This window comes from Hyperolius riggenbachi, chromosome 9 (assembly GCF_040937935.1).
Source record: "Hyperolius riggenbachi isolate aHypRig1 chromosome 9, aHypRig1.pri, whole genome shotgun sequence".
Taxonomy (NCBI): Eukaryota; Metazoa; Chordata; class Amphibia; order Anura; family Hyperoliidae; genus Hyperolius; species Hyperolius riggenbachi.
In genome coordinates, this window is record NC_090654.1 from 293,904,075 (window position 1) to 293,928,383 (window position 24,309).

The 24,309-nt window shown below is 49.9% G+C and overlaps 1 protein-coding gene across 8 annotated transcripts in view; it reads left to right on the plus strand.

Annotated features, from left to right (window-relative positions):
• The first annotated feature begins 881 nt into the window (after positions 1–881).
• TRIM9 (tripartite motif containing 9) overlaps positions 882–24,309 on the plus strand; it is a 136,824-nt gene continuing 113,396 nt past the window's right edge. For all 8 annotated transcript variants that reach the window (XM_068254765.1, XM_068254767.1, XM_068254769.1 and 5 more), the window contains exon 1: positions 882–1,712. In XM_068254765.1, the coding sequence (XP_068110866.1) occupies positions 909–1,712 (804 nt within the window). In that variant the 5' untranslated portion in view covers positions 882–908. The remainder of the gene's footprint in view (positions 1,713–24,309) is intronic.

The window sequence follows — 24,309 nt, forward strand, 5'->3', positions numbered from 1 at the left end:
TAAATACATAATAATAATATGGTAGGACATTAGACTATGACTATGGTAGGATTAGACTGTGAGCCCCTCTGAGGACAGTCAGTGACATGACTATGTACTCTATAATGTGCTGCAGAAGATGTCACTACTATATAAATACATAATAATAATATGGTAGGACATTAGACTATGACTATGGTAGGATTAGACTGTGAGCCCCTCTGAGGACAGTCAGTGACATGACTATGTACTCTGTAATGTGCTGCAGAAGATGTCCCTGCTATATAAATACATAATAATAATAGTATGGTAGGACATTAGGGTATGACTATGGTAGGATTAGAGTGTGAGCTCCTCTGAGGACAGTCAGTGACATAACTATGTACTCTGTAAGGTGCTGCAGAAGATGTCAATGCTATATAAATACATAATAATAATATGGTAGGACATTAGACTATGACTATGGTAGGATTAGATTGTGAGCTCCTCTGAGGACCAGTCAGTGACATGACTATGTACTCTGTAATGCGCTGCAGAAGATGTCAGTGCGATATACATACATAATAATAATATGGTAGGACATTAGACTATGACTATGGTATGATTAGATTGTGAGCTCCTCTGAGGACAGTCAGTGACATGACTAGTAGTGGAGAAGCTCTCCAGCAGGGTGACACTGTATGGAGGATAATGATGGTGCTGTGTGATGAGAAGCTCTTCTCCTGCAGAGTGACGCTGTATGGAGGAGGAGGATGGCTATGATGATGCTGATGATGGTACCCGGTGATGCTGATGCTGCGCAGCATCCTCCTCTCCTCCAGCCTATCAGCGCAGCCTGTGGTGTCGGGGGGAGTGTCCCTGGTGTCGGGGGGCGTGGCTCCTTCTCCCCCGCAGCAGCAGCAGCAGCAGTAGCAGGAGGCATACGGCGGATGGGAATGGAAGAGATGGAGGAAGAGCTGAAATGCCCGGTGTGCGGCTCTCTGTACCGGGAGCCTCTGCTGCTGCCCTGCTCCCACAGCCTGTGCCTGGCCTGCGCCCGCAACATCCTGGTGCACACCCCGGAGTCCCCGCACAGCCGCCGTTCCTCTGACTATGACTACCTGGACCTGGACAAGCTGAGCCTGTACAGCGAGGCGGACAGCGGCTACGGCTCGTACGGGGGCTTCTGCAGCGCGCCCACCACCCCGTGCCAGAAGTCCCCCGCCACCGGGGTGCGGGTGTTCCCCCCTCCGGCGCCCCCTGCTTGCGGCGCCCTGCTACCAGCGCCGCTGCCGCCCGGCCAGAGCCTGACCTGCCCGCAGTGTCACCGCTCGCTGCTGCTGGACGAGCGCGGCCTCCGCGGCTTCCCCGCCAACCGCGTGCTGCAGGGGGTGATCGAGCGCTACCAGCAGAGCAAGGCGGCCGCCCTCCGGTGCCAGCTGTGCGAGAAGAGCCCGCAGGAGGCCACCATCATGTGCGAGCAATGCGATGTCTTCTACTGCGAGCCCTGCCGCCTCCGCTGCCACCCGCCTAGGGGCCCCCTCGCCAAGCACCGCCTGCTGCCCCCCGCCCAGGGACGGGTCAGCCGACGCCTCAGTCCCCGCAAGATCTCCACCTGCACCGAGCATGAGCTGGAGAACCACAGCATGTACTGCCTGCCCTGCCAGCTGCCTGTCTGCTACCAGTGCCTGGAGGAGGGCAGCCACAGCAGCCACGAGGTCAAGGCGCTGGGGGCCATGTGGAAACTGCACAAGGTGGGTGATAGGGGGGGGGGCATCTAGGGGGGGGGGAGAGGGGCCATGTGGAAACTGCACAAGGTGGGTGATAGGGGGGGGGGGGGGGCATCTAGGGGGGCGGGAGAGGGGGCATGTGGAAGCTGCACAAGGTGGGTGATTGGGGGGGGGGCATCTATGGGGGGGGGGGGACATGTGGAGGCTACACAAGGTGGGTGATGGGGGGGGGGCATGTGGGAGATGCACAAGGTGGGTGTGATGGGGGGCATCTATGGGGGGAGGGGGGCATGTGGAAGCTGCACAAGGTGGGGGGGGGGGCATGGCAAGTTGGTGTATAGCTTATATACTGGTGCCACCTGCATGCCAGGAGAGGCAAGCCATGAGTATGAGGGGGCAGAGGGCATCATGGGTTGGTACATAGACACCTGTCACCCACCTGACCGATCTACTGTCATTGCCTTGAATCTGACTTATGATGGTCCTAATATAACTTGTACGACCTTATATACTGGTGCCACCTAGATGCCAGGAGAGGAAAACCAGGAATAAAAGGAGGTGGCATCTGATGGGGTTTGGTGGGGCATCATGGGCTGTCATGGTGCCAGGAGAGGATGACCCTGCACAGCATTGACTGGGATCTTTGTCCTAATATAACTTGTACCAGCTTATATACTGGTGCCCCCTAGATGCCAGGAGAGGGAAACCATGAATATATGGAAGAGGAGGGCATCATGGATTGGCACAAAGATATCTGCCACCCACGTGACCAGTCTGCTGCCAGGAGAGGTTGACCCCGTCTCTAAGGCGTAGGTGACTTTTGTTGCAATGGGGCATAATTTAGACAGGTGGCATCATAGTGCCAGGAGATAGGCAACCTCTATAGACTTTGTTCTGAGTAATGGTTTCTGTAATAGGTCTTTATCTTGCATCACGTGGTGCCAGGATTATGGTTGAGGGTAGTATTGGCCTCGGCTATAAGAGATATGATGTGCCAGGTTACAGATATGTGCCACCATGGCGACAGGAGAGCATGACCCTGTGTAGCCAGTGACTCGATACTGAGAAATGGTTTCCTCAATATGACTTTATCTTGCGCTAGTAACGTGCCTACTGCTGGCATCTGCTAGGAAGGGGTATCCTGTGCCAGTGGCATCCTATAGGTAGGCCCCGTCATGGTGCCAGGAGAGATTGACCTTATGTTGTTAGTGACTTGGTTCTGAGGGGGGATTTTTCAGTGCATTATCATCTTACAGATATCTGCCACCATATATACATTGTCATGTATTGCTACATTGGTGCCAGGGCTGAAATAACCTGTATTACCGGAGTCTTGGTATTGGATTATTGTCCTAGTGTGATGTACCTGTGCTAATGTGTGCAGCCCTTATATGCCATCCTAGTACACTGGGCTCTAAATGGTGACACATCTGGCATCCGTGTGCCATGCTAGTACACTGGGCTCTAAATGGTGACAGATCTGGCATCCGTGTGCCATCCTAGTACACTGGGCTCTAAATGGTGACAGATCTAGCATCCGTGTGCCATGCTGGTACAATTGACAGCTGATTTAGCATGGCTTGCACCTGTTTTGACTTTTTAAGTTACGCCAATGAGATGCCAACACATTTAGTAATCCAGTGCCAAGCTGGGAAAAGCCATTATTGCCAACCCTCTGAGTGATGCCAGCCATAACGTGATACGCACCTGTGCTGATATGGTGCCATTGTGTACGCAGTCATCGTGTACACGACAGGGGTATTCCTATGCAGCCAGCATCTTGGTTTCCAGTAACAGCTGACCTAGTTTGACTTGCATATGACACAACACTTTATCTTATGTTAATGAAATGCCTACATATGCGGTCAGCAAGTGCCACTTGGGTATCAGGAAAATATGGGTTCTCAGGGCCTTGTTAAGTTATTTCTTCCCTGACATAATATGATATATCTGATTAACCCTTTGTTTTCTTCGAACGTGATGCCAAGTTGATGAGGGTGGTAGTGGCATCTGCTAGAAGGAGATATATCTTGCCAGTGTAGTGCCAGCTTACTGATATCAGCCGCCATGGTGCCAAGATTGCAGGAACCTGTATAACCAGTGCCTTGGTGCCCAAATATTTAGGCCAGCGTATATACAGTCATCATGTGCCAACTTAATTCCACAGCATATACAGTCATCAAGTGCCAACCTAATGCCAGGATAAGGTACCTTCATGTACTCAGTGCTTGGGGTTGACCGTTTACTGCACTGATTCAACTTGCCACTGTACTAATTTTGTGCTTGCATATACACTGTTATCAAATGCCAACCTGTGTCTAAGCTGGTCTTCACTTTATTCTGTATTAAAAGACCACTCCTGTGAAAAATGTAAGCAGCTATAATGGGTCAGAACTGACAGGTTTTGGACTAATCCATCTCCTCATGGTTTTTTTTTAGTTTTCTTTGTTTTCAAAAGCATTTCCTGAACGGGAGTTGCTAAGTCTAACTGCCAAAATAGTGTGCAAGTGAGTAGGGAGGCTGGCTGGTATCTTACTATTTTGGCAGTTAAACCGCCAGTCTGTAAATGCTTTTGAAATCAAAAGAAACCCTTGAGAATCCATCATGAGGAGATGGACTAGTCTAAAACCTGTCGGTTCTGTCAGATTTTAACTGCATACTTTTTTCGCTGGAGCGTTCCTTTAATGTGGTTTTAGCGCATGCACTAATGCTGGCCATTAATACTTCTGTGTAAGCAGTCTGCCAGTGTCCAGTAATTGCCTGCCAGAGTATACCTACGCACCATCTGATACCTTAATGCCGGCATGCACACGATGTGCCACCCAGTGCCGGGATTGGCTGCTCTGAATAGTCTTGTTTTTCAGCAGTGAAGTCAGTGCGCCAACTTTACTTGGTGAGTCATAGCTAGCAGATGACTCCACTTCTGATAATAATTCTTTATGTTCCATTGTAGTGCCAGCTTAGGCGCAGTTATCTCGTTTACCCCTTGGTGGCAGTATAGGGCATGTGTACATGTGACTGACATGTTGCCATGGGGTAGAGTGTATAGACAGCAGTCATAAAGTGACATACTACCGGCATGTACCAGCATATAGTATGACATTTGTCTGGGTTCTCTTGGAGGACCGTCCTGACTTGGTTGCGGTTGGCCTGCCACCTGTGCCACTGTAGTTTTGGCATGCCATGTGCTGTATAAACTCTTCAGTAGTGATGGGTTCACTGGATGGGTGATTACTTCTCTAGATACCCACAGTTATCTTATGCCAGCTAAGTGCCACAGGAGAGCACGTCCGTATCACTAAAGGTGGACATACATCTGGCGACCGACCATCCGATTCCAGGCAACTGGTATTGTTTTAAATATGGTAACCTCCATATCCCTCTCATTACAGTTGTCCTTTAAGGGTGCCATACGCCCACCCAATGCCACCCGATGTGGCAAACGGATCAATCGAACCCCCCATACACTGCACACATATTTTCAATAGATCTCACCATGATTAATTCACCACATTCATTAGAAAAGTCCATTTTTGGAGGGAGTCATTTACTTTATCAGTTTGTTGTTTTCCTGAACCTTTGCTCAGCCTGTGTTGGGAGATATGGAGGGAGGCAGTTTCCTTATCTGCTTGTTATTTTCCTATTCCTTTGCACAGCCTGGGTTAGGGATATGTGAAGATATACATTTTAGAGGGAGTCATTTACCTTATCAGTTAGTTGTTTTTCGGAGCCTTTGCTCAGCCAGTGTTGGGGAATATGTCAAGATGGACATTTTTGGGGGAGCCAGTTACATTATCAGTTTGTTATTTTCCTATACCGTTGCTTAGCCTGTGTAGGAGGATATGTGGCGATGTACATTATTGGAGGGAGTCGGTTACTTTATCAGTTTGTTATTTCCCTGAGCCTTTGCCCAGCCTGTGTTGAGGGATATGGGGAGATGTATTTGTGGCGTAGAAGCCTGGCAGAGTGGAAGCTGTCATATTTTCTGATTTGAGCTGTCAGTCTTCACACCAGAGATCTATCCTCTTCAGTTACCACGCACCTACAATCTCCTCCACACGTGTGGCGCTGTGATTTCTCTCTCGTCTGTCACCGCCGCGCCCCGGTGACTGATGGGTAAAGGCGTTTGTGACAGTACAGGAGGCGCAGGAAGTGTCGGGTGGGCTTCTGGGATTGATAAGGTGTCAGGAGGTCTTCTTATGAATAATTCAGGTTGGGGGAGGCAGCCAGCTATAGAGAGGTGATAAAAGGGGGGCTTGTCTGGGCTGCATTCCTCTATAAAGGGGGGCTGCATTCCTCTGGGGGGAGGGCTGATAAGATGATAATGGATTCCATGACATTTGAAGCAAGCCGTAGACATAAAGGTCCTCATATAGGAAGTGTGTGATTGACAAACAGGCCTGTCTGTTTCCACCTTAGCAATCCCTCACTATTTTATGGTCTAACCTCCTCCTCTTACCCACGATAACATGAGACACCAATCACATGCCAGTTGACAGGACAAAGAGCTAACGTGTAAGAGGACCTCTGTTACAGGAAATTGTAACATTGAAAATACAAGTAAACACACACATGTAAGTCATAGGCTGGGTACCCACATATTTATTATTTATTTAAGTATTTATATAGTGCCGACATATTAAAGGGAACCTAAACTGAGAAGGATATGGATTTTTCCTTTTAAAATAATCCCAGTTGCCTGACTTTCCTGCTGATCCTGTGTCTCTAATGCTTTTAGCCACAGCCCCTCAACAAGCATGCAGCAGATCAGGTGCTCTGACTGAAGTCAGACTGGATTAGCTGCATGCTTGTTTCAGGTGTGTGATTCAGCCAGTACTGCAGCCAGAGAGATCAGCAGGACTGCCAGGCAACTGGTATTGTTTAAAAGGAAACATCCATATCCCTCTCAGTTTAGGTTCCCTTTAAGCAGCGCTGTACAGAGTATATTGTCTTGTAACTGACTGTCCCTCAGAGGGGTTTACAATCTAGTCCCTACCATAGTCTTATGTCTATGTATGTATTGTGTAGTATATTTATCGTAGTCTAGGGCCAATTTTAGGGGGAAGCCAATTAACTTATCTGTATGTTTTTGAGATGTGGGAGAAAACAGGAGTGCCTGGAGGAAACCCACGCAGACACAGGGAGAACATACAAACTCCTTGCAGATGTTGACCTGGCTGGGATTCGAACCGGGGACCCAGCGCTGCATGCCGAGAGCACTAACCACTACACCACTGTGCTGCCCAACAGTAAAAAGGTTAAGGTAGCCATACACCAGGCAACTTAGCACCGATCAACCATCCGATTCCATTATTATAATCGGATGAAAATCGGTGCCGCCAAGTAGATGCCCGACCGACAATGCAACCAATTTCAGGCCGAAATTGGTCGCATTAGTCGGTCACACATGCTGCAAGATGTAGGGCCGACTTGCTCTAACAGGTGAGCGGCGGTAACAGCGGGCGATATCGGGAAGAACAACGAATGCAACAAACCCCCCGGCGCTGTCCCTCTAATGTTAAATGTCCCCCCAGTGCAAGTGATACATTACCTGTCCTCCACTGACTCCAAGAGCACTCGGTTTTCTATATACGTGCCCCACGTGGTTCCCTAGTAAAGGACACGTGTGTGTGACGTCTGACATCATACGTGGCCATGTTACTAGGCAACCACGTGGCGCACTTGTATGGAGAACAGTGTGCTCTTGGAGTCAGCGGAGGACAAGCGGAGGCCATGGTCAGGTAATGTATCACTTGCACGGGGGGGGGGGGGGATATATAGCATTATGGGGACAGCGGCAGGGCAGCCGGATGTGGCGTCACAAGCAGGGACGGATCTAGGGGGGGCAAGCGGGTCTCTTGCCCCAGGCGCAGTTTGTTAAATTTTTAAAAAGGCGGCAAAATGTGGATGGGGAATGGCAGTTTAGGCGCCAAAACCTGACCTTGCCCCAGGCGCAGCTTGGGGCAACTTGGTCTAGATCCGTCCCTGGTCACAAGGCCCATACCTGATCAATTTCAGCAAGGAATCGATCGGGAATTGGCCTGCGGTGTATGGTCAGCCGACAGATCTCTCTCTTATCAGATTATATTAGAGAGAAATTTGTCTCTTGGTCGAATCTGCCCATCATCTCTAGTTGTATGGCCACCTTGTTATTTGATCGGAAGCCAACGGATAAACAGACATGTTAAAGCGGGATTGTCAACCACAAAAGCAAATTCCATTTACCCACTGCTCTGTGTTTATTATGTAGTCTACATCCTCTTATTATGTAGTCTACATCCTGACCCTGCATTGTAATGGCCCATACTCACGAGGGACAATTGTCGCCGCAACTCGCGGCACACGCGTGTTGCGGCGACAGGTCGCCCGTGAGTATGGGCCGTTGAACAGCGCGCGCACCCCGAACTGTCGCCCGGAACGGGAGCGCACCCCGAACTGTCGCCCGTCGCTGATGTCGCCAGGCGATTGAAATGTTCAATCGCCTGGCGACAGTCGCCGCCGCAGCTGTCGCTAGTCCGCGTGAGTACGCGGACTAGCGACAGCAACCTCCATTGAGGTACACAGAGCTTCCGGCGGGGGGAGGAGGAACGTCGGCGACAGCTTCCGTCGCGCCGCTGGTCCCTCTTCCGCGTGTGTACGCGGAGGGACCTGGCGAGGAGCTGTCGCCGGCCTGTCTCCCACACGCTCACGTGTGCTGGCGACAGGCCACTTTTGCTGCCCGTGAGTATGGGCCATCAGCATTCCAATATAATCAGCATGTGTCTGCTGTAATGAATCTTATCTCAGTCAGCGTGGCTCTATTCTGGTACATTGCCGGGGAGAGGGAAGCCTGTTATCTCCCCTCCCATATTCCTGCTCCTCACTAATTGGCTGAGGGCAGTTCAGTGTGACATACAGTGTGCACATTTATACATTAGGGGGGCCGGCAAGGCAGCAGATGTGGCGGACTGAACTGATTCCTAATTCATGCTGTAATTTAATGGGAATCGGCCTGTGGTGTATGGGCAGCCGAGAGATCTCTCTCATCAGATTCGATCAGAGAGAGATTTGTCTCTTGGTCGAATCTGCCCATCATTGCTAGATGTATGGCTGCCTTTAGTTTCTGTGTCTTTATTCTGAAGGTTCATCTCTTGTCTTGTGCCCAAACATCGCAATCAAATGTTGTCGCATCCACAAAACAATGAATGTATTTTCAGCCCACATTTTCCGTCAGGTCACAGCAACTGATCGAGGATTCAAAATCTGACTGTTTCGATTGGTCAAGAATAGCATTCAGTTCTGATTTAACAGCCAATCCGATTATTTAGCTCAGATCATTTGTCGATTGGTAAAACATCTCACCTGAAGTGAGAGTGATATGGAGGCTGCCATATGTAATTCCTGTTAAACAATACCAGTTGCCTGGCAGCCCTGTTGGTCTATTTGGCTGCAGTAGTGTCTGAATTACACCAGAAACAAGCATGCAGCTAATCTTGTCAGATCTAACAATAATGTCAGAAACGTCTGATCTGCTGCATGCTTGTTCAGGGGCTATGGCTAAAAGTATTAGAGGCAGAGGGTCAGCAAGGCTGCCAGGCAACTGGTATTGATTAAAAGGGAATACATATGGCAGCCTCCATATACCTCTCTCTTCAGTTGTCCTTTAGACCAGTGTTCCCCAACCCTGTCCTCAAGGCCCACCAACAGTGCATGTTTTGTGGAAATCCACAGAGGTAGTTAATCAGCTCTGCTGAGACACTAATTACCTCACCTGTGAATGTTTGTGGTTTTCTACAAAACATGTACTGTTGGTGGGCCTTGAGGACAGGGTTGGGGAACTCTGCTTTAGACAATGCACATTGCCTGGCTGCCCTGCTGATCCTCTGCCTCTAATACTCTTGGCCATAGCCCCTGAACAAGCATGCAGATCAGGTATTCCTGACTGAAGTGTGACTGAATTAGCTGCATGCTTGTTTCAGGTGTGTGATTCAGACACTACTGCAGCCACATAGATCAGCAGGACAGCCAGGCAACTGGTATTGTTTAAAAGGAGATAAATATTGCAGCCTCCATATCCCTCTCTCTTCAGGTGTCCTTTAAATGCACATACAATTGTCCCTGACCGTAATGGGGGCTCTGTGTTATCTGCCTATGATTCAGGCCTCAGGCACAACGTTTGGGTCACATGACTCTGCAGGTTGTGCTGGGAATTGGAGGTAATTGGAGGAATGTTTTAGTGTAGCTGTTGGCTTTGTATTGGGATGGGATCGGGGATGTATGTTTCTCATGCTTGGATTTGGGTTTTAGACATCTGTGCTGTTGCTGCTCAGAGATTCGCATGGCTGACCGCGGTAATTCTGCGTATTTGTGCCAGCGGCAGCGGTGGAATGTCTTTGTCCCTGAGGTTCAGAGCCTGGCGTGCCCGCGGCCCCCCTCTACACACCGCCCCCCTCTGGGGGATAGAGGGATCTCGCGCTGTTACCATCAGCCGGCTCTCCTCGCTCCATCACACCCGATGACACTCGCCCGATTACAGAGCCGCCAAGTAACGGAACATCCGAAAAACATACGCCCAGACAGTCGCAGGCCGGGGAAATATCCGCTGCAGCTGCCTCTGATTACATTTCCCCCTATATTATTCATTTGAGAATAGCGGTGTGTTCATGGCGGTGCTGGGAAGGCGTAGAAGCGATTGCACAGGCGTACAATAAGACCGCGCTCCCACCCCTCCCCCGGGGCGTCAGGAAAATCCATTCCTGGGCGATAATTGAAAAACGCCCTCCCCTCTGTGCTCTGAATGGATTCTATGCCTGATCGATGATCAGATCTCGTATCCAGGCGAATTCATCAATTCTTCTGCTGTTTTCGGAACAAGAAACCTTTAGATTTCAGGGCGTTCGTTTCTTTTGAGCCCTGCGATGGTTGCGCTTTAGGGTATGCGGATTCTGTATCATGTACTGTATCTTACAGTGGGTCCCTCTCCAGTGGCTTCTGCTGAGACACCTGATGTAATACCGATAATCTGCTATGTCACATCTGCGGCACTGTTACTTGTTGGGATTTTGATACATATCCTCTGATCGATCACCTATCCCGTTGAAGCGGACTTGAACTCAGAACTTCCTCTCTGTGCTAAAGGATAAGCAACAGCATAATAACCTTTAAAGAAAAACGTTTTCTTTGAAAGGGCTGGTGCACACCAAGCGTTTTTGGTAGCGTTTTCAAAACCGCTGCCGCCTGTGAAAACGCTTGGCTAATGTATCTCAATGGGCAGGTGCACACCAGCGGTTTGAGGTTTTTAGCAAACCGCAAAAGTTGGTCCTGCAGCATTTTTGCGGTTTGCAGAAGCGTTTCTGCCTGAATGTAAAGTATAGGAAAGGCTCAAACCGCTCTCCAGGCGTTTGTGTTACAGAAGCCGTTCAGTAACAGCTTTACTGTAACAATATATGAAATCTGCTACACAAAAACGCTCCAAAAAACGCTAGGCATGTTTAGAAAACCTCGGGCCCTTTCACACCTAAGCGGGAATCGTGCGATTTCCGCTAATCGCTAAAGCGCTAGCGTTTTTTAAAAACGCTAGTACTATATTAGTCTATGGCAGTGTTCACACTTGAGCGATTAGCGATAATCGCGGGTGTTCCGCGATTATCGCTAATCGCAAACGTGTTGCTCGCAGCATTTTTCCGGCGTTTTAGGAGCAATCGCCATTAGCATATATAGAAACGCTAATCGCAATCACTCCAAAAACTTAAATTTGTACAGTGATTTTTCTGCGTTAAATTGCAGAAAAATCACCCACAGAAAACGCTACCGCAAAATCGCTAGTGGTTAGCGGTTTTAGGTGTGAATGGGCCCTAAACAGGCCTAGAATCACTTTAAAAATCTGCTTCCAAAACCTCTAGCGTTTTTCGGATCTTCTAGCGGTTTTTGGTGTGCACTGGGCCTCACAGCTGATACAAATCCTGCAATGAATCTGCAGTGTGTCTACTTCCTGCTTTCAAGGAAGCAGACATATTGTTAACATCCTGTGTTTACAAATTAGCTGCTCTGCCGTGGCAGAGGAGATTTCTAAACTGACACAGCTGAGAGATCAAATTACAGTTGTGATTAGTCACAGATAAGGGAGAATTATACTTATCAGATGGTGTTATCTTGTGGTAGTCTTCCCTGCAGCAGCTTGGTGAAGTAACCATAAAAAGTCTATGAGACTGGCCACAATATTGCAGCAGTGTGATGTAACAGTAATGCTCTGGGTGTCGCAGAGTAGCGCAAAGGCTGCTGTGTGTTACCCTGCCAGTCCCGGAGGTGGACCGGAAGTCCCATGCTAATTGTTTCATTTATGGTTTCACCCCGGCTATAACATGTGGTGCAACTTACCTGTCCCGTGGCGGTGTGATCTTCCAGCTAACGCCACCGCTACAGATTGCAAAAGGACAAATTAGTGCGTTGTATATGCAGACAGAGGCATCAAAATAATAAAATTTACTAAAAATGTTAAAATGAGAGGTGGACTTACCTCCTCCAAGCAGACACACAAAGAGACTGTTGTATATATTCAAAACAACAAGGGTTTATTTGTATAATCCAAAAAGTGCAAGTGCAACGCGTTTCGCAGGCATCTCTCGCTTCATCAGGCAATATAAAACATAGAGCACGTACACATACAAATCTGGTGCAAAGCTCAGCTTCTCTGTGACTCATACAGGTCTGGTGCAAAGCTCAGCTTCTCTGTGACTCATACTGGTCTGGTGCAAAGCTCAGCGCCTCTGTGACTCATACGGGTCTGGTGCAAAGCTCAGCGCCTCTGTGACTCATACGGGTCTGGTGCAAAGCTCAGCGCCTCTGTGACTCATACAGGTCTGGTGCAAAGCTCAGCGCCTCTGTGACTCATACGGGTCTGGTGCAAAGCTCAGCGCCTCTGTGACTCATACAGGTCTGGTGCAAAGCTCAGCTCCTGTGTGACTCATACAGGTCTGGTGCAAAGCTCAGCTTCTCTGTGACTCATACAGGTCTGGTGCAAAGCTCAGCTCCTCTGTGACTCATACAGGTCTGGTGCAAAGCTCAGCTCCTCTGTGACTCATACAGGTCTGGTGCAAAGCTCAGCGCCTCTGTGACTCATACAGGTCTGGTGCAAAGCTCAGCTCCTGTGTGACTCATACAGGTCTGGTGCAAACCTCAGCTTCTCTGTGACTCATACAGGTCTGGTGCAAAGCTCAGCTCCTCTGTGACTTATACAGGTCTGGTGCAAAGCTCAGCTTCTCTGTGACTTATACAGGTCTGGTGCAAAGCTCAGCTTCTCTGGGACTCATACAGCTCTGGTGCAAAGCTCAGCTTCTCTGTGACTCATACAGGTCTGGTGCAAAGCTCAGCTCCTCTGTGACTCATACAGGTCTGGTGCAAAGCTCAGCGCCTCTGTGACTTATACAGGTCTGGTGCAAAGCTCAGCTTCTCTGTGACTCATACAGGACTGGTGCAAAGCTCAGCTTCTCTGTGACTCATACAGGTCTGGTGCAAAGCTCAGTGCCACTGTGACTCATACAGGTCTGGTGCAAAGCTCAGCGCCTCTGTGACTCATACTGGTCTAGTGCAAAGCTCAGCTCCTCTGTGACTCATACAGGTCTGGTGCAAAGCTCAGCTTCTCTGTGACTCATACAGGTCTGGTGCAAAGCTCAGCGCCTCTGTGACTCATACAGGTCTGGTGCAAAGCTCAGCTCCTCTGTGACTCATACAGGTCTGGTGCAAAGCTCAGCGCCTCTGTGACTCATACAGGTCTGGTGCAAAGCTCAGCTCCTCTGTGACTCATACAGGTCTGGTGCAAACCTCAGCTCCTCTGTGACTCATACAGGTCTGGTGCAAAGCTCAGCTCCATTGTGACTCATACAGGTCTGGTGCAAACCTCAGCTTCTCTGTGACTCATACAGGTCTGGTGCAAAGCTCAGCTTCTCTGTGACTCATACAGGTCTGGTGCAAAGCTCAGCTCCTCTGTGACTCATACTGGTCTGGTGCAAAGCTCAGCTCCTCTGTGACTCATACAGGTCTGGTGCAAAGCTCAGCGCCTCTGTGACTCATACAGGTCTGGTGGAAAGCTCAGCGCCTCTGTGACTCATACAGGTCTGGTGCAAAGCTCAGCTCCTCTGTGACTCATAGAGGTCTGGTGGAAAGCTCAGCGCCTCTGTGACTCATACAGGTCTGGTGCAAAGCTCAGCGCCTCTGTGACTCATACAGGTCTGGTGCAAAGCTCAGCGCCTCTGTGACTCATACCGGTCTGGTGCAAAGCTCAGCGCCTCTGTGACTCATACAGGTCTGGTGCAAAGCTCAGCTCCTCTGTGACTCATACAGGTCTGGTGCAAAGCTCAGCTCCTCTGTGACTCATACAGGTCTGGTGCAAAGCTCAGCTCCTCTGTGACTCATACAGGTCTGGTGCAAAGCTCAGCTTCTCTGTGACTCATACAGGTCTGGTGCAAAGCTCAGCTCCTCTGTGACTCATACAGGTCTGGTGCAAAGCTCAGCTTCTCTGTGACTCATACAGGTCTGGTGCAAAGCTCAGCGCCTCTGTGACTCATACAGGTCTGGTGCAAAGCTCAGCTCCTCTGTGACTTATACAGGTCTGGTGCAAAGCTCAGCTCCTCTGTGACTTATACAGGTCTGGTGCAAAGCTCAGCTTCTCTGTGACTTATACAGGTCTGGTGCAAAGCTCAGCACCTCTGTGACTTATACAGGTCTGGTGCAAAGCTCAGCTTCTCTGGGACTCATACAGCTCTGGTGCAAAGCTCAGCTTCTCTGTGACTCATACAGGTCTGGTGCAAAGCTCAGCTCCTCTGTGACTCATACAGGTCTGGTGCAAAGCTCAGCGCCTCTGTGACTTATACAGGTCTGGTGCAAAGCTCAGCTTCTCTGTGACTCATACAGGACTGGTGCAAAGCTCAGCTTCTCTGTGACTCATACAGGTCTGGTGCAAAGCTCAGTGCCACTGTGACTCATACAGGTCTGGTGCAAAGCTCAGCGCCTCTGTGACTCATACTGGTCTAGTGCAAAGCTCAGCTCCTCTGTGACTCATACAGGTCTGGTGCAAAGCTCAGCTTCTCTGTGACTCATACAGGTCTGGTGCAAAGCTCAGCGCCTCTGTGACTCATACAGGTCTGGTGCAAAGCTCAGCTCCTCTGTGACTCATACAGGTCTGGTGCAAAGCTCAGCGCCTCTGTGACTCATACAGGTCTGGTGCAAAGCTCAGCTCCTCTGTGACTCATACAGGTCTGGTGCAAACCTCAGCTCCTCTGTGACTCATACAGGTCTGGTGCAAAGCTCAGCTCCATTGTGACTCATACAGGTCTGGTGCAAACCTCAGCTTCTCTGTGACTCATACAGGTCTGGTGCAAAGCTCAGCTTCTCTGTGACTCATACAGGTCTGGTGCAAAGCTCAGCTCCTCTGTGACTCATACTGGTCTGGTGCAAAGCTCAGCTCCTCTGTGACTCATACAGGTCTGGTGCAAAGCTCAGCGCCTCTGTGACTCATACAGGTCTGGTGGAAAGCTCAGCGCCTCTGTGACTCATACAGGTCTGGTGCAAAGCTCAGCTCCTCTGTGACTCATAGAGGTCTGGTGGAAAGCTCAGCGCCTCTGTGACTCATACAGGTCTGGTGCAAAGCTCAGCGCCTCTGTGACTCATACAGGTCTGGTGCAAAGCTCAGCGCCTCTGTGACTCATACAGGTCTGGTGCAAAGCTCAGCGCCTCTGTGACTCATACAGGTCTGGTGCAAAGCTCAGCTCCTCTGTGACTCATACAGGTCTGGTGCAAAGCTCAGCTCCTCTGTGACTCATACAGGTCTGGTGCAAAGCTCAGCTCCTCTGTGACTCATACAGGTCTGGTGCAAAGCTCAGCTTCTCTGTGACTCATACAGGTCTGGTGCAAAGCTCAGCTCCTCTGTGACTCATACAGGTCTGGTGCAAAGCTCAGCTTCTCTGTGACTCATACAGGTCTGGTGCAAAGCTCAGCGCCTCTGTGACTTATACAGGTCTGGTGCAAAGCTCAGCGCCTCTGTGACTCATACAGGACTGGTGCAAAGCTCAGCTCCTCTGTGACTCATACAGGTCTGGTGCAAAGCTCAGCGCCTCTGTGACTCATACAGGTCTGGTGCAAAGCTCAGCTTCTCTGTGACTCATACAGGTCTGGTGCAAAGCTCAGCTCCTCTGTGACTTATACAGGTCTGGTGCAAAGCTCAGCTTCTCTGTGACTCATACAGGTCTGGTGCAAAGCTCAGCTCCTCTGTGACTCATACAGGTCTTGTGCAAAGCTCAGCGCCTCTGTGACTCATACAGGACTGGTGCAAAGCTCAGCTCCTCTGTGACTCATACAGGTCTGATGCAAAGCTCAGCGCCTCTGTGACTCATACAGGACTGGTGCAAAGCTCAGCTCCTCTGTGACTTATACAGGTCTGGTGCAAAGCTCAGCTCCTCTGTGACTCATACAGGACTGGTGCAAAGCTCAGTGCCTCTGTGACTCATACAGGTCTGGTGCAAAGCTCAGCTCCTCTGTGACTCCTACAGGTCTGGTGCAAAGCTCAGCTCCTCTGTGACTCATACAGGACTGGTGCAAAGCTCAGTGCCTCTGTGACTCATACAGGTCTGGTGCAAAGCTCAGCGCCTCTGTGACTCATACAGGTCTGGTGCAAAGCTCAGCACCTTTGTAACAGAGGCGCTGAGCTTTGCACCAGACCTGTATGAGTACATGCTCAATTTTTTATTGCCCAATGAAGCAGGAGATGTCTGCAAAACGCGTTGCACTTGCATTTTTTGGAGTATACAAATAAACCCTTGTTGTTTTGAATATACACAACACTCGTGTGTGTCTGCTTGGAGGAGGTAAGTCCACCACTGCCTCCTGTCATTTTAACATTTTTAGCATATTTTATCCTTCTGGCGCCTCTCTGCATATACAGTTCCTGAGTCCACCTGGTTGAGGGGTGTTGCCCCTTATTTCCTATCTACAGAGAGCGACCTAATCCTGAATGGGGACAGGTATAATCTCCCCTCCTGCTGACATAGTGGTTACCTGGATGGTAACCCTTGTTTGTGAGTATATCTGCATACTTACCTTACATATCCATTCTACCAGTACATACTACACTATATTGGGCTCTTGGTGTCTCCATCTTTGTAAATGAGTGCATTGTATACTTGCCAAAAACCATTGCTCACCCTTGCACCGCCATTTCATCTCTCCTCCCTTCCTAACTGAGCAATATGCACTGCTTGACTGTAGCGTTTAGCGTCTCTCCATGCATTTGATAGGATGAGCTGAGCAGGCGGATGGTGAGAGTTAAATGACAGTGGGCTAGGCGGCAATCCTTGTGTGGCTGCTGCCTGCTGATGGTAGCTGATCTTCCCTCTGTGTTCCTGACTTCCTGTGATTAGCCCCAGCGGGTGGCTGTATAGACCAGAAATGCAGCACCGATGTGGAGATGGGGAATGTTAAAGACAGCTCCCCTCCCTGGCCACCCGCCCCCTGCATTCTTCCGCCCTAGGCCAGGGCCTTTGGGCCCTTCCCAGAAATCCCGCCCTGCTGTTATGTAGACCATACACTACTTGATTACAGCTGTTGCTACTGTTATCACCTATAATGTAAGCTGATCATGATATGTTTATAGAAGGAGAAATGTTCTGCATTCTCTAATTAACAACTGTATTCATTACCTTCCTGCAAGGAGACAATGTTCTTCAGAGCTTCTTGTGTTATCTTCATAATAAAACCATTTGTTACAAAAAAAAAATATATAACTACATTATAATGGTCAATACATAGATCAGTTCCAAGTGGGTAAAAATTTAGCGTAAAACCCATTTCACAATGGAGATTTAAGACCGCTATTGCTAAAACATATTTATGACCGATTCTCTTTGCCCGTTTAGTATTGTTGTAAGAAAATTAAACAGCTGTCTGTGAGATGTTTTCCCTCCAGCGGCGATTTTATCTGTTTCCCGATTTTGGACAACTCCTCCGCCCCACAGAGGAAGAACTCCCCTTTCCTCCTCCCACAGTTATCTGCCTAGCGCAGTGAACTCCCCTTTCCTCCGCCCACAGTTATCTGCCTCACGGAGTGACCTCCCCTTTCCTCCGCCCGCAGTTATCTGCCACACCCCGCAGAACTCCCCTTTCCTCTGCCCACAGTTATCTGCCACACCCCACTGGACTCCCCTTTCCTCCGCCCACAGTTATCTGCCTTCGCGGAGTGAACTCCCCTTTCCTCCGCCCACAGTTATCTGCCTCGTGGAGAGAACTCCCTTTTCCTCCTCCCGCAGTTATCTGCCTAGCAGAGTGACCTCCCCTTTCCTCCACCCACAGTTATCTGCCTAGCAGAGTGACCTCCCCTTTCCTCCGCCCGCAGTTATCTGCCTCGCGGAATGAACTCCCCTTTCCTCCGCCCACAGTTATCTGCCTCGCGGAATGAACTCCCCTTTCCTCCGCCCACAGTTATCTGCCTCGCGGAATGAACTCCCCTTTCCTCCGCCCACAGTTATCTGCCTTCGCGGAGTGAACTCCCCTTTCCTCCACCCTCAGTTATCTGCCTAGCAGAGTGAACTCCCCTTTCCTCCGCCCGCAGTTATCTGCCTAGCGGAGTGAACTCCCCTTTCCTCCTCCCGCAGTTATCTGCCTAGCGGAGTGACCTCCTCTTTCCTCCATCCGCAGTTATCTGCCTCACAGAGTGAACTCCCCTTTCCTCCGCCCACAGTTATCTGCCTAGCGGAGTGACCTCCCCTTTCCTCCGCCCACAGTTATCTGTCACACCTCGCAGAACTCCCCTTTCCTCCACCCACAGTTATCTGCCTAGCGGAGTGACCTCCCCTTTCCTCCACCCACAGTTATCTGCCTAGCGGAGTGAACTCCCCTTTCCTCCGCCCACAGTTATCTGCCTAGCGGAGTGACCTCCCCTTTCCTCCGCCCACAGTTATCTGCCACACCTCGCAGAACTACCCTTTCCACCACCCACAGTTATCTGCCTAGCGGAGTGACCTCCCCTTTCCTCCACCCACAGTTATCTGCCTAGCGGAGTGAACTCCCCTTTCCTCCGCCCACAGTTATCTGCCTAGCAGAGTGACCTCCCCTTTCCTCCGCCCACAGTTATCTGCCACACCTCGCAGAACTCCCCTTTCCTCCACCCACAGTTATCTGCCTAGCGGAGTGACCTCCCCTTTCCTCCGCCCACAGTTATATGCCACACCCCGCAGAACTCCCCTTTCCTCCACCCGCAGTTATCTGCCTAGCGGGTTGAACTCCCCTTTCCTCCGCCCACAGTTATCTGCCTAGCCGAGTGAGCTCCCCTTTCCTCCGCCCACAGTTATCTGCCTGGTGGAGTGAACTCCCCTTTCCTCCGCCCGCAGTTATCTGCCTAGCCGAGTGAGCTCCCCTTTCCTCCGCCCACAGTTATCTGCCTAGCGGAGTGACCTCCCCTTTCCTCCGCCCACAGTTATCTGCCTAGCGGAGTGAACTCCCCTTTCCTCCGCCCACAGTTATCTGCCTGGTGGAGTGAACTCCCCTTTCCTCCGCCCACAGTTATCTGCCTAGCAGAGTGACCTCCCCTTTCCTCCGCCCACAGTTATCTGCCTAGCGGAGTGAACTTCCCTTTCCTCTGCCCACAGTTATCTGCCTAGCAGAGTGACCTCCCCTTTCCTCCGCCCACAGTTATCTGCCTAGCGGAGTGACCTCCCCTTTCCTCCGCCAACAATTATCTGCTATGTATTAGTTAGGAGGATAATAGTTGACCTGAGCCAGAATAAGAGTGGACAGATCTGACTGCAATCTTCTCCAGGCATCTTGTGGATAATGGATTTCTTGCAGAGGTGATGCCAGCCTCAGGACCCGACTGATCTGCTGTCTGAGGGGCGGAGATGTGTCTGCGGGTACAGCTTGGGCCAAACGGATTCTTACGGATCTATAAAGCAGCCTTACTACAAAATAGGAATACAGCAACTCCTATTGAATTCTAAAGTGTCCCTCCGCTTTCCAACAGAAGAAGACAGTACTTATCAAACCACCTCTGTATCATTCAAGAGGAACTTTATCCCAATCAGTAGCTGATACCCTCTTACCCACAAGAAATCTTTACCTTTGCTAGATCATCAGGGATGTCTGTCTCGCTTATATTGTGGTAAAGCCCCTCCCACCATGTGATATCAAGGCCATGGCTATGACGATTTCCTGTCCGTGAACCTCGATGTATTGTGGGAAATAAAGGCTGATTCCCACTGCTAAGCATCTCCCTCTGTGCATATAAATGTATAAACAAAGAAAACAACCTTTTAAGGTGCATACACACGTCTGATTTTATGCCCGATTGTCGTTCAAACCAGACATTTCAACGACTTGTCAATCAAGCAAAAAGTCGCTCAGACTCCTTGTACACACTGACGACAAAACGTTTTAAATACTACTGTAATTACAGCTAATTTAAATGTTGTTTTACTGATGAACGGACTGGATAGAACAATGCACCACAGCAAAAAAATTCTGTTTGAATGTCCGTTATGCTAGGTACACACCATACAATTTTCTGTTAGATTCTTCTGTTAGATTTACCTGCAACATGGGAAAAGCTATCTGGCAGGTAAATCTTAAGAGAAAATCTAACATAAAATTGTATGGTGTGTACCTAACATTAGTGTCAAAGTAATAGACTTTCAAACATAGTCATTTGTACACATGTATGGACCTGCTGCTCTCAGTCTAACGATCAAACGTATACACGTCCAAAAGTTGTTCAACCGACCGGTTTGAACGACAAGTATCAGATGTGTGTACGTACCTTTAGTCTATCACACTGTTAGCGGATGTGTTTACAGATAATGGCAGTTGTTGCTGTTGGGTTTTTTCTCTCCCAGCAGTTAAGAATACCTTGAATCTGATTCTGGACTGGATAGGAAGCCAGTGGAGGGATTTACAGAGGGGAGCCGCCATGGTGGAGCGATGGGAGGAGTGGATAATTCTGGCTGCCGCATTCATGATGGACTGCAGCGGGGCTGTTCGGGTCAAAGGGAGACCAGACAGAAGGGCATTGCAGTAGTCAAGGCGGGAAATTATGAGGGCATGGATGAGGAGTTTGGTGGTGGCAGAGGTCAGGAAGGGAATAAATGTTTTAATTCAGTAAACTCAGCAAAGCTGTCAAGTTTAGATGGAAAACAGAAGTTTGCCTTCTAAAAACAGAAGCTATTTGTGATTATTCAGGTTGGAGTGAGGATATATCTCCCACAATGCATCACTGCTGATTATGCAAATCATCATTTGATGTCCCTGTAAGCTAGCCACACCTCCAGATCCGCTGGAATGCAAGTATGTGTCAGCTTGTTATTTGTACAGAGCCACAATAATCCAACATGCATACAGACTGTTTCTAATTGGTTGAGCCTCATCAGTGCATGGCATGGATTAATGTGGCTCTCTGGGTTCATGGGATGAACGCTTTGCTGTGGAAATCTCCCAGTGGTGAGCAGATAACAGCCATATTTTTAAAAACCTAAAAAGTAATGTGAAGACATAACAAAAGTTGTTTAGGTGATGCCTTTAACGACTAACTGTAAAAGATTTCTTTGCAAGCTTTCGAAACTTTAAGTTTCTTCTTCAGGCATGTTTCAGAACCTGTCTCTTCAGGTAGGGGAAGCTATGTGCGCGCACCAGAATTGTGTCCCCTGAGACAAACGTTCCTGATTATTTCAGGTGACAGTCAGTGCAGGTCTTCCTTTTCCCTTTGTCGGTTGATGTGACTGATCCGCCTGCTGGCAGCTGATCCGGTCCGCCCAGCATAGCGGCAGTCAGGTCAGTGTGTCATCGCCAGCGGTGAGGCTTGTGAGGGAACAGCTATTAGCGCGATACACCGTGTATGAGGGCCAGCGGCGGCTCCTCCGACCCTCTGCGCTGCCACAGCTTCGTGAGGTAATCGCAGGATAAGTGATTTAGATGCAGACGGACGCCCGAATGGCGAATCATGTTTACAAATGAAGCCACCTCAGTCTCGAGGGTCAGAGGAGCTCCAGTGCTGCTGTGTACATACATATGGATGAGCTCATCAGTCAGCGCTGATAAGGGAAGCATTTTAATGCAGCACAACGTGCTTCCTGTCTGCTGAGATATTTATGGGTAGTACTTAGTGCCTCCAAAGCCTCCTCGCCGCAGCCATTAGAATGATAAACTCCAGTCTCTGTTTTCACCACAGCCACATGTATATACTGTATGCATTCAAAGACAAAGGTAGCATGTTTACAGCTATACTCACCTCAGGAGGGGGAGGCCTCTGGCTCCTCCAAAAATTTCACCTGGTCGCTTGTATTGATCTGACATGCTGGAAAATCTCAGGCCGAGAGGCTCAATCTGGTGTGCAGCGGTAACGGCGGGCGATAATCGCTAACAACGAATGTGTTGGAACCCCAGGGACCGCCCCCCCTAATGTTTTATGACTCCTCCCCCCTCGCGGTGCCTGTGCAGTTATACTTTACTACTTTACCTTCCGCCGCCCGGGGAGGAGGGGCACAGAACATTAGGGGGACAGTGGCCGGTGGCAGCGTCACAGGGTTGATTCTCGCAAGATTCCATGCTGAAATGGATTGGGATTCGGCCTGCAGTGTATGGTGGCCAACAGATCTCTCTCCAATCCGGTCAGAGAGAGATCTGTCTCTTGGTCGATAAGCCGCCAAAATCGCTAGATGTATGGCCACATGTACATAGATCCCTACATAGATCCCTCTGTGATTGCATCTGATCACTGAGGGATCGATTGTTGCCAGTGTAGTGGGAATCTATGCAGCTGCTTCCGCCTGCCAGCCCCGCAGGTCTCCCCCATGTAATATGTGCCCCCCCCCCCCCCGACATGTGGTGAGTGTGGCGGCAGTGTTTAGCTCTCCTGTCTGCTGCTGGTCTCCCCACATGTGTAATGTGCACCCCCTTCAGCCCGTGGTGAGTGTGGAGGCGGTGCTTAGCTCTCCTGTCCGCTGTCGCGCTTCCTATAGAGTCCTGAGTCTTCTCTACTTCACCCCCGGATGTCGCTGTACTATGTGACCTGGCGGCATGTATGAGGTCACACGCGTGCAGTCAGGTCACGGGGTCCATCGGTTGTTGGGAAATTGAACGCACACATCTGACTGACCCATTTTGAGTGATATATTTTCAGCATGTTGGATTGATTGTTTTAATTGATTTCTGTCCGAATTATGATCGGGCAGTCACGTAGCTTCCTGGGGATATTCAGCGAAAATCGATTAATGTGTGTATGGGAACCTTTACTGTCACTTTATTACCAGAGATATATAACTCTACATACTCACCTGAAGGTGGATTGGGGAACAACGCAACCCAATGAACATACGTTACCCGATCCATCTTCTGACCGTGGGAATGTAACGGCATACGACGGGCACAAACCATCAGGGCACTTTGTGTGGGGGTCGTCGGGGATCTTACAGAATATCTGTAATAAAGAAGACTCCCCCTGGGGGGTACTCACCTCGGGAGGGGGAAACCTCAGGATCCTAATGAAACTTCTCCTGTCCTCCTCACCCTCCGGGAACCAACGCTGGCAGCCCCCATCTGCCATGACCTACCATGAACCTGTGCAGGCGCAGTAGCGGTTTTCCAGTGGGCTCTGGTGGAAATAGCTGACCCCAATCAGGTCCACTCTACTACGTAGGTGCGAGTTGCCTGCGTCTGCCCAGTAGAACGCGCCCGATCTGGCTTGTCTATTTCTGCCAAAGCCAGTCAGAAAGCCACTCCTGCGCTGGAGCTAGGGAAGGTAAGTATTGTCTGTACTTCACAGCCGACAGCTGATTTTCGGGGGAACCAGTGCTGGATCCCAGAGGCTCAGGAGGGTGGGGGAGGCCTCACTAGGATCCAGCGGCTTCCCCCTCCTGAGGTAAGTACCCCCCTGGGGCTGTATTTTTGGTTACAGATCTGATCGGCCGTGACAGTCGTTATTGCTGCGCGTCACCAAACGCTGTACTTGTATTTGCACGCCACATCAGGAGATTGTGGAAACGATTGCTCTTTGCTCAGAAAAATCACTGGTTCTCTGAAAAATTGCTGTAAAAATCTTGTAGTGGGTTGGGGCCTTTACACTCCTGCTTTGTGTGGAGAGCTGGCGTTATGCTGGGATTCCTGTGGAGTGTAACAGATGGTGAGGACAGCTCGGGAGGGACATTCCTGCACTCTGGTGACCAGGAATTAGGAGCCCTCCAGGTCTATTCATGACTGGCTCATTCTTCCATCCCCCACTGCATTGTTCCCTCATCTTCCCCTCCATCATATTGTTCCCTCAGCTGTAGGCTAATGAGTGCAATGTAATCTCCTCTGTGTCCTCCTTCATGGAGTACAGTGCCGGCCCACTAGAGCCCGTCCATGCTGGGCTCTCCTCATCCTCTGTGTCCTCCTTCATGGAGTACAGTGCCGGCCACCAGAGCCCGTCCATGCTGGGCTCCTCTCATCCTCTGTGTCCTCCTTCATGGAGTACAGTGCCAGACCACTAGAGCCCGTCCATGCTGGGCTCTCCTCATCCTATGTGTCCTCCTTCATGGAGTACAGTGCCAGACCACCAGAGCCTGTCCATGCTGGGCTCCTCTCATCCTCTGTGTCCTCCTGCATGGAGTACAGTGCCGGCCCACCAGCCTTT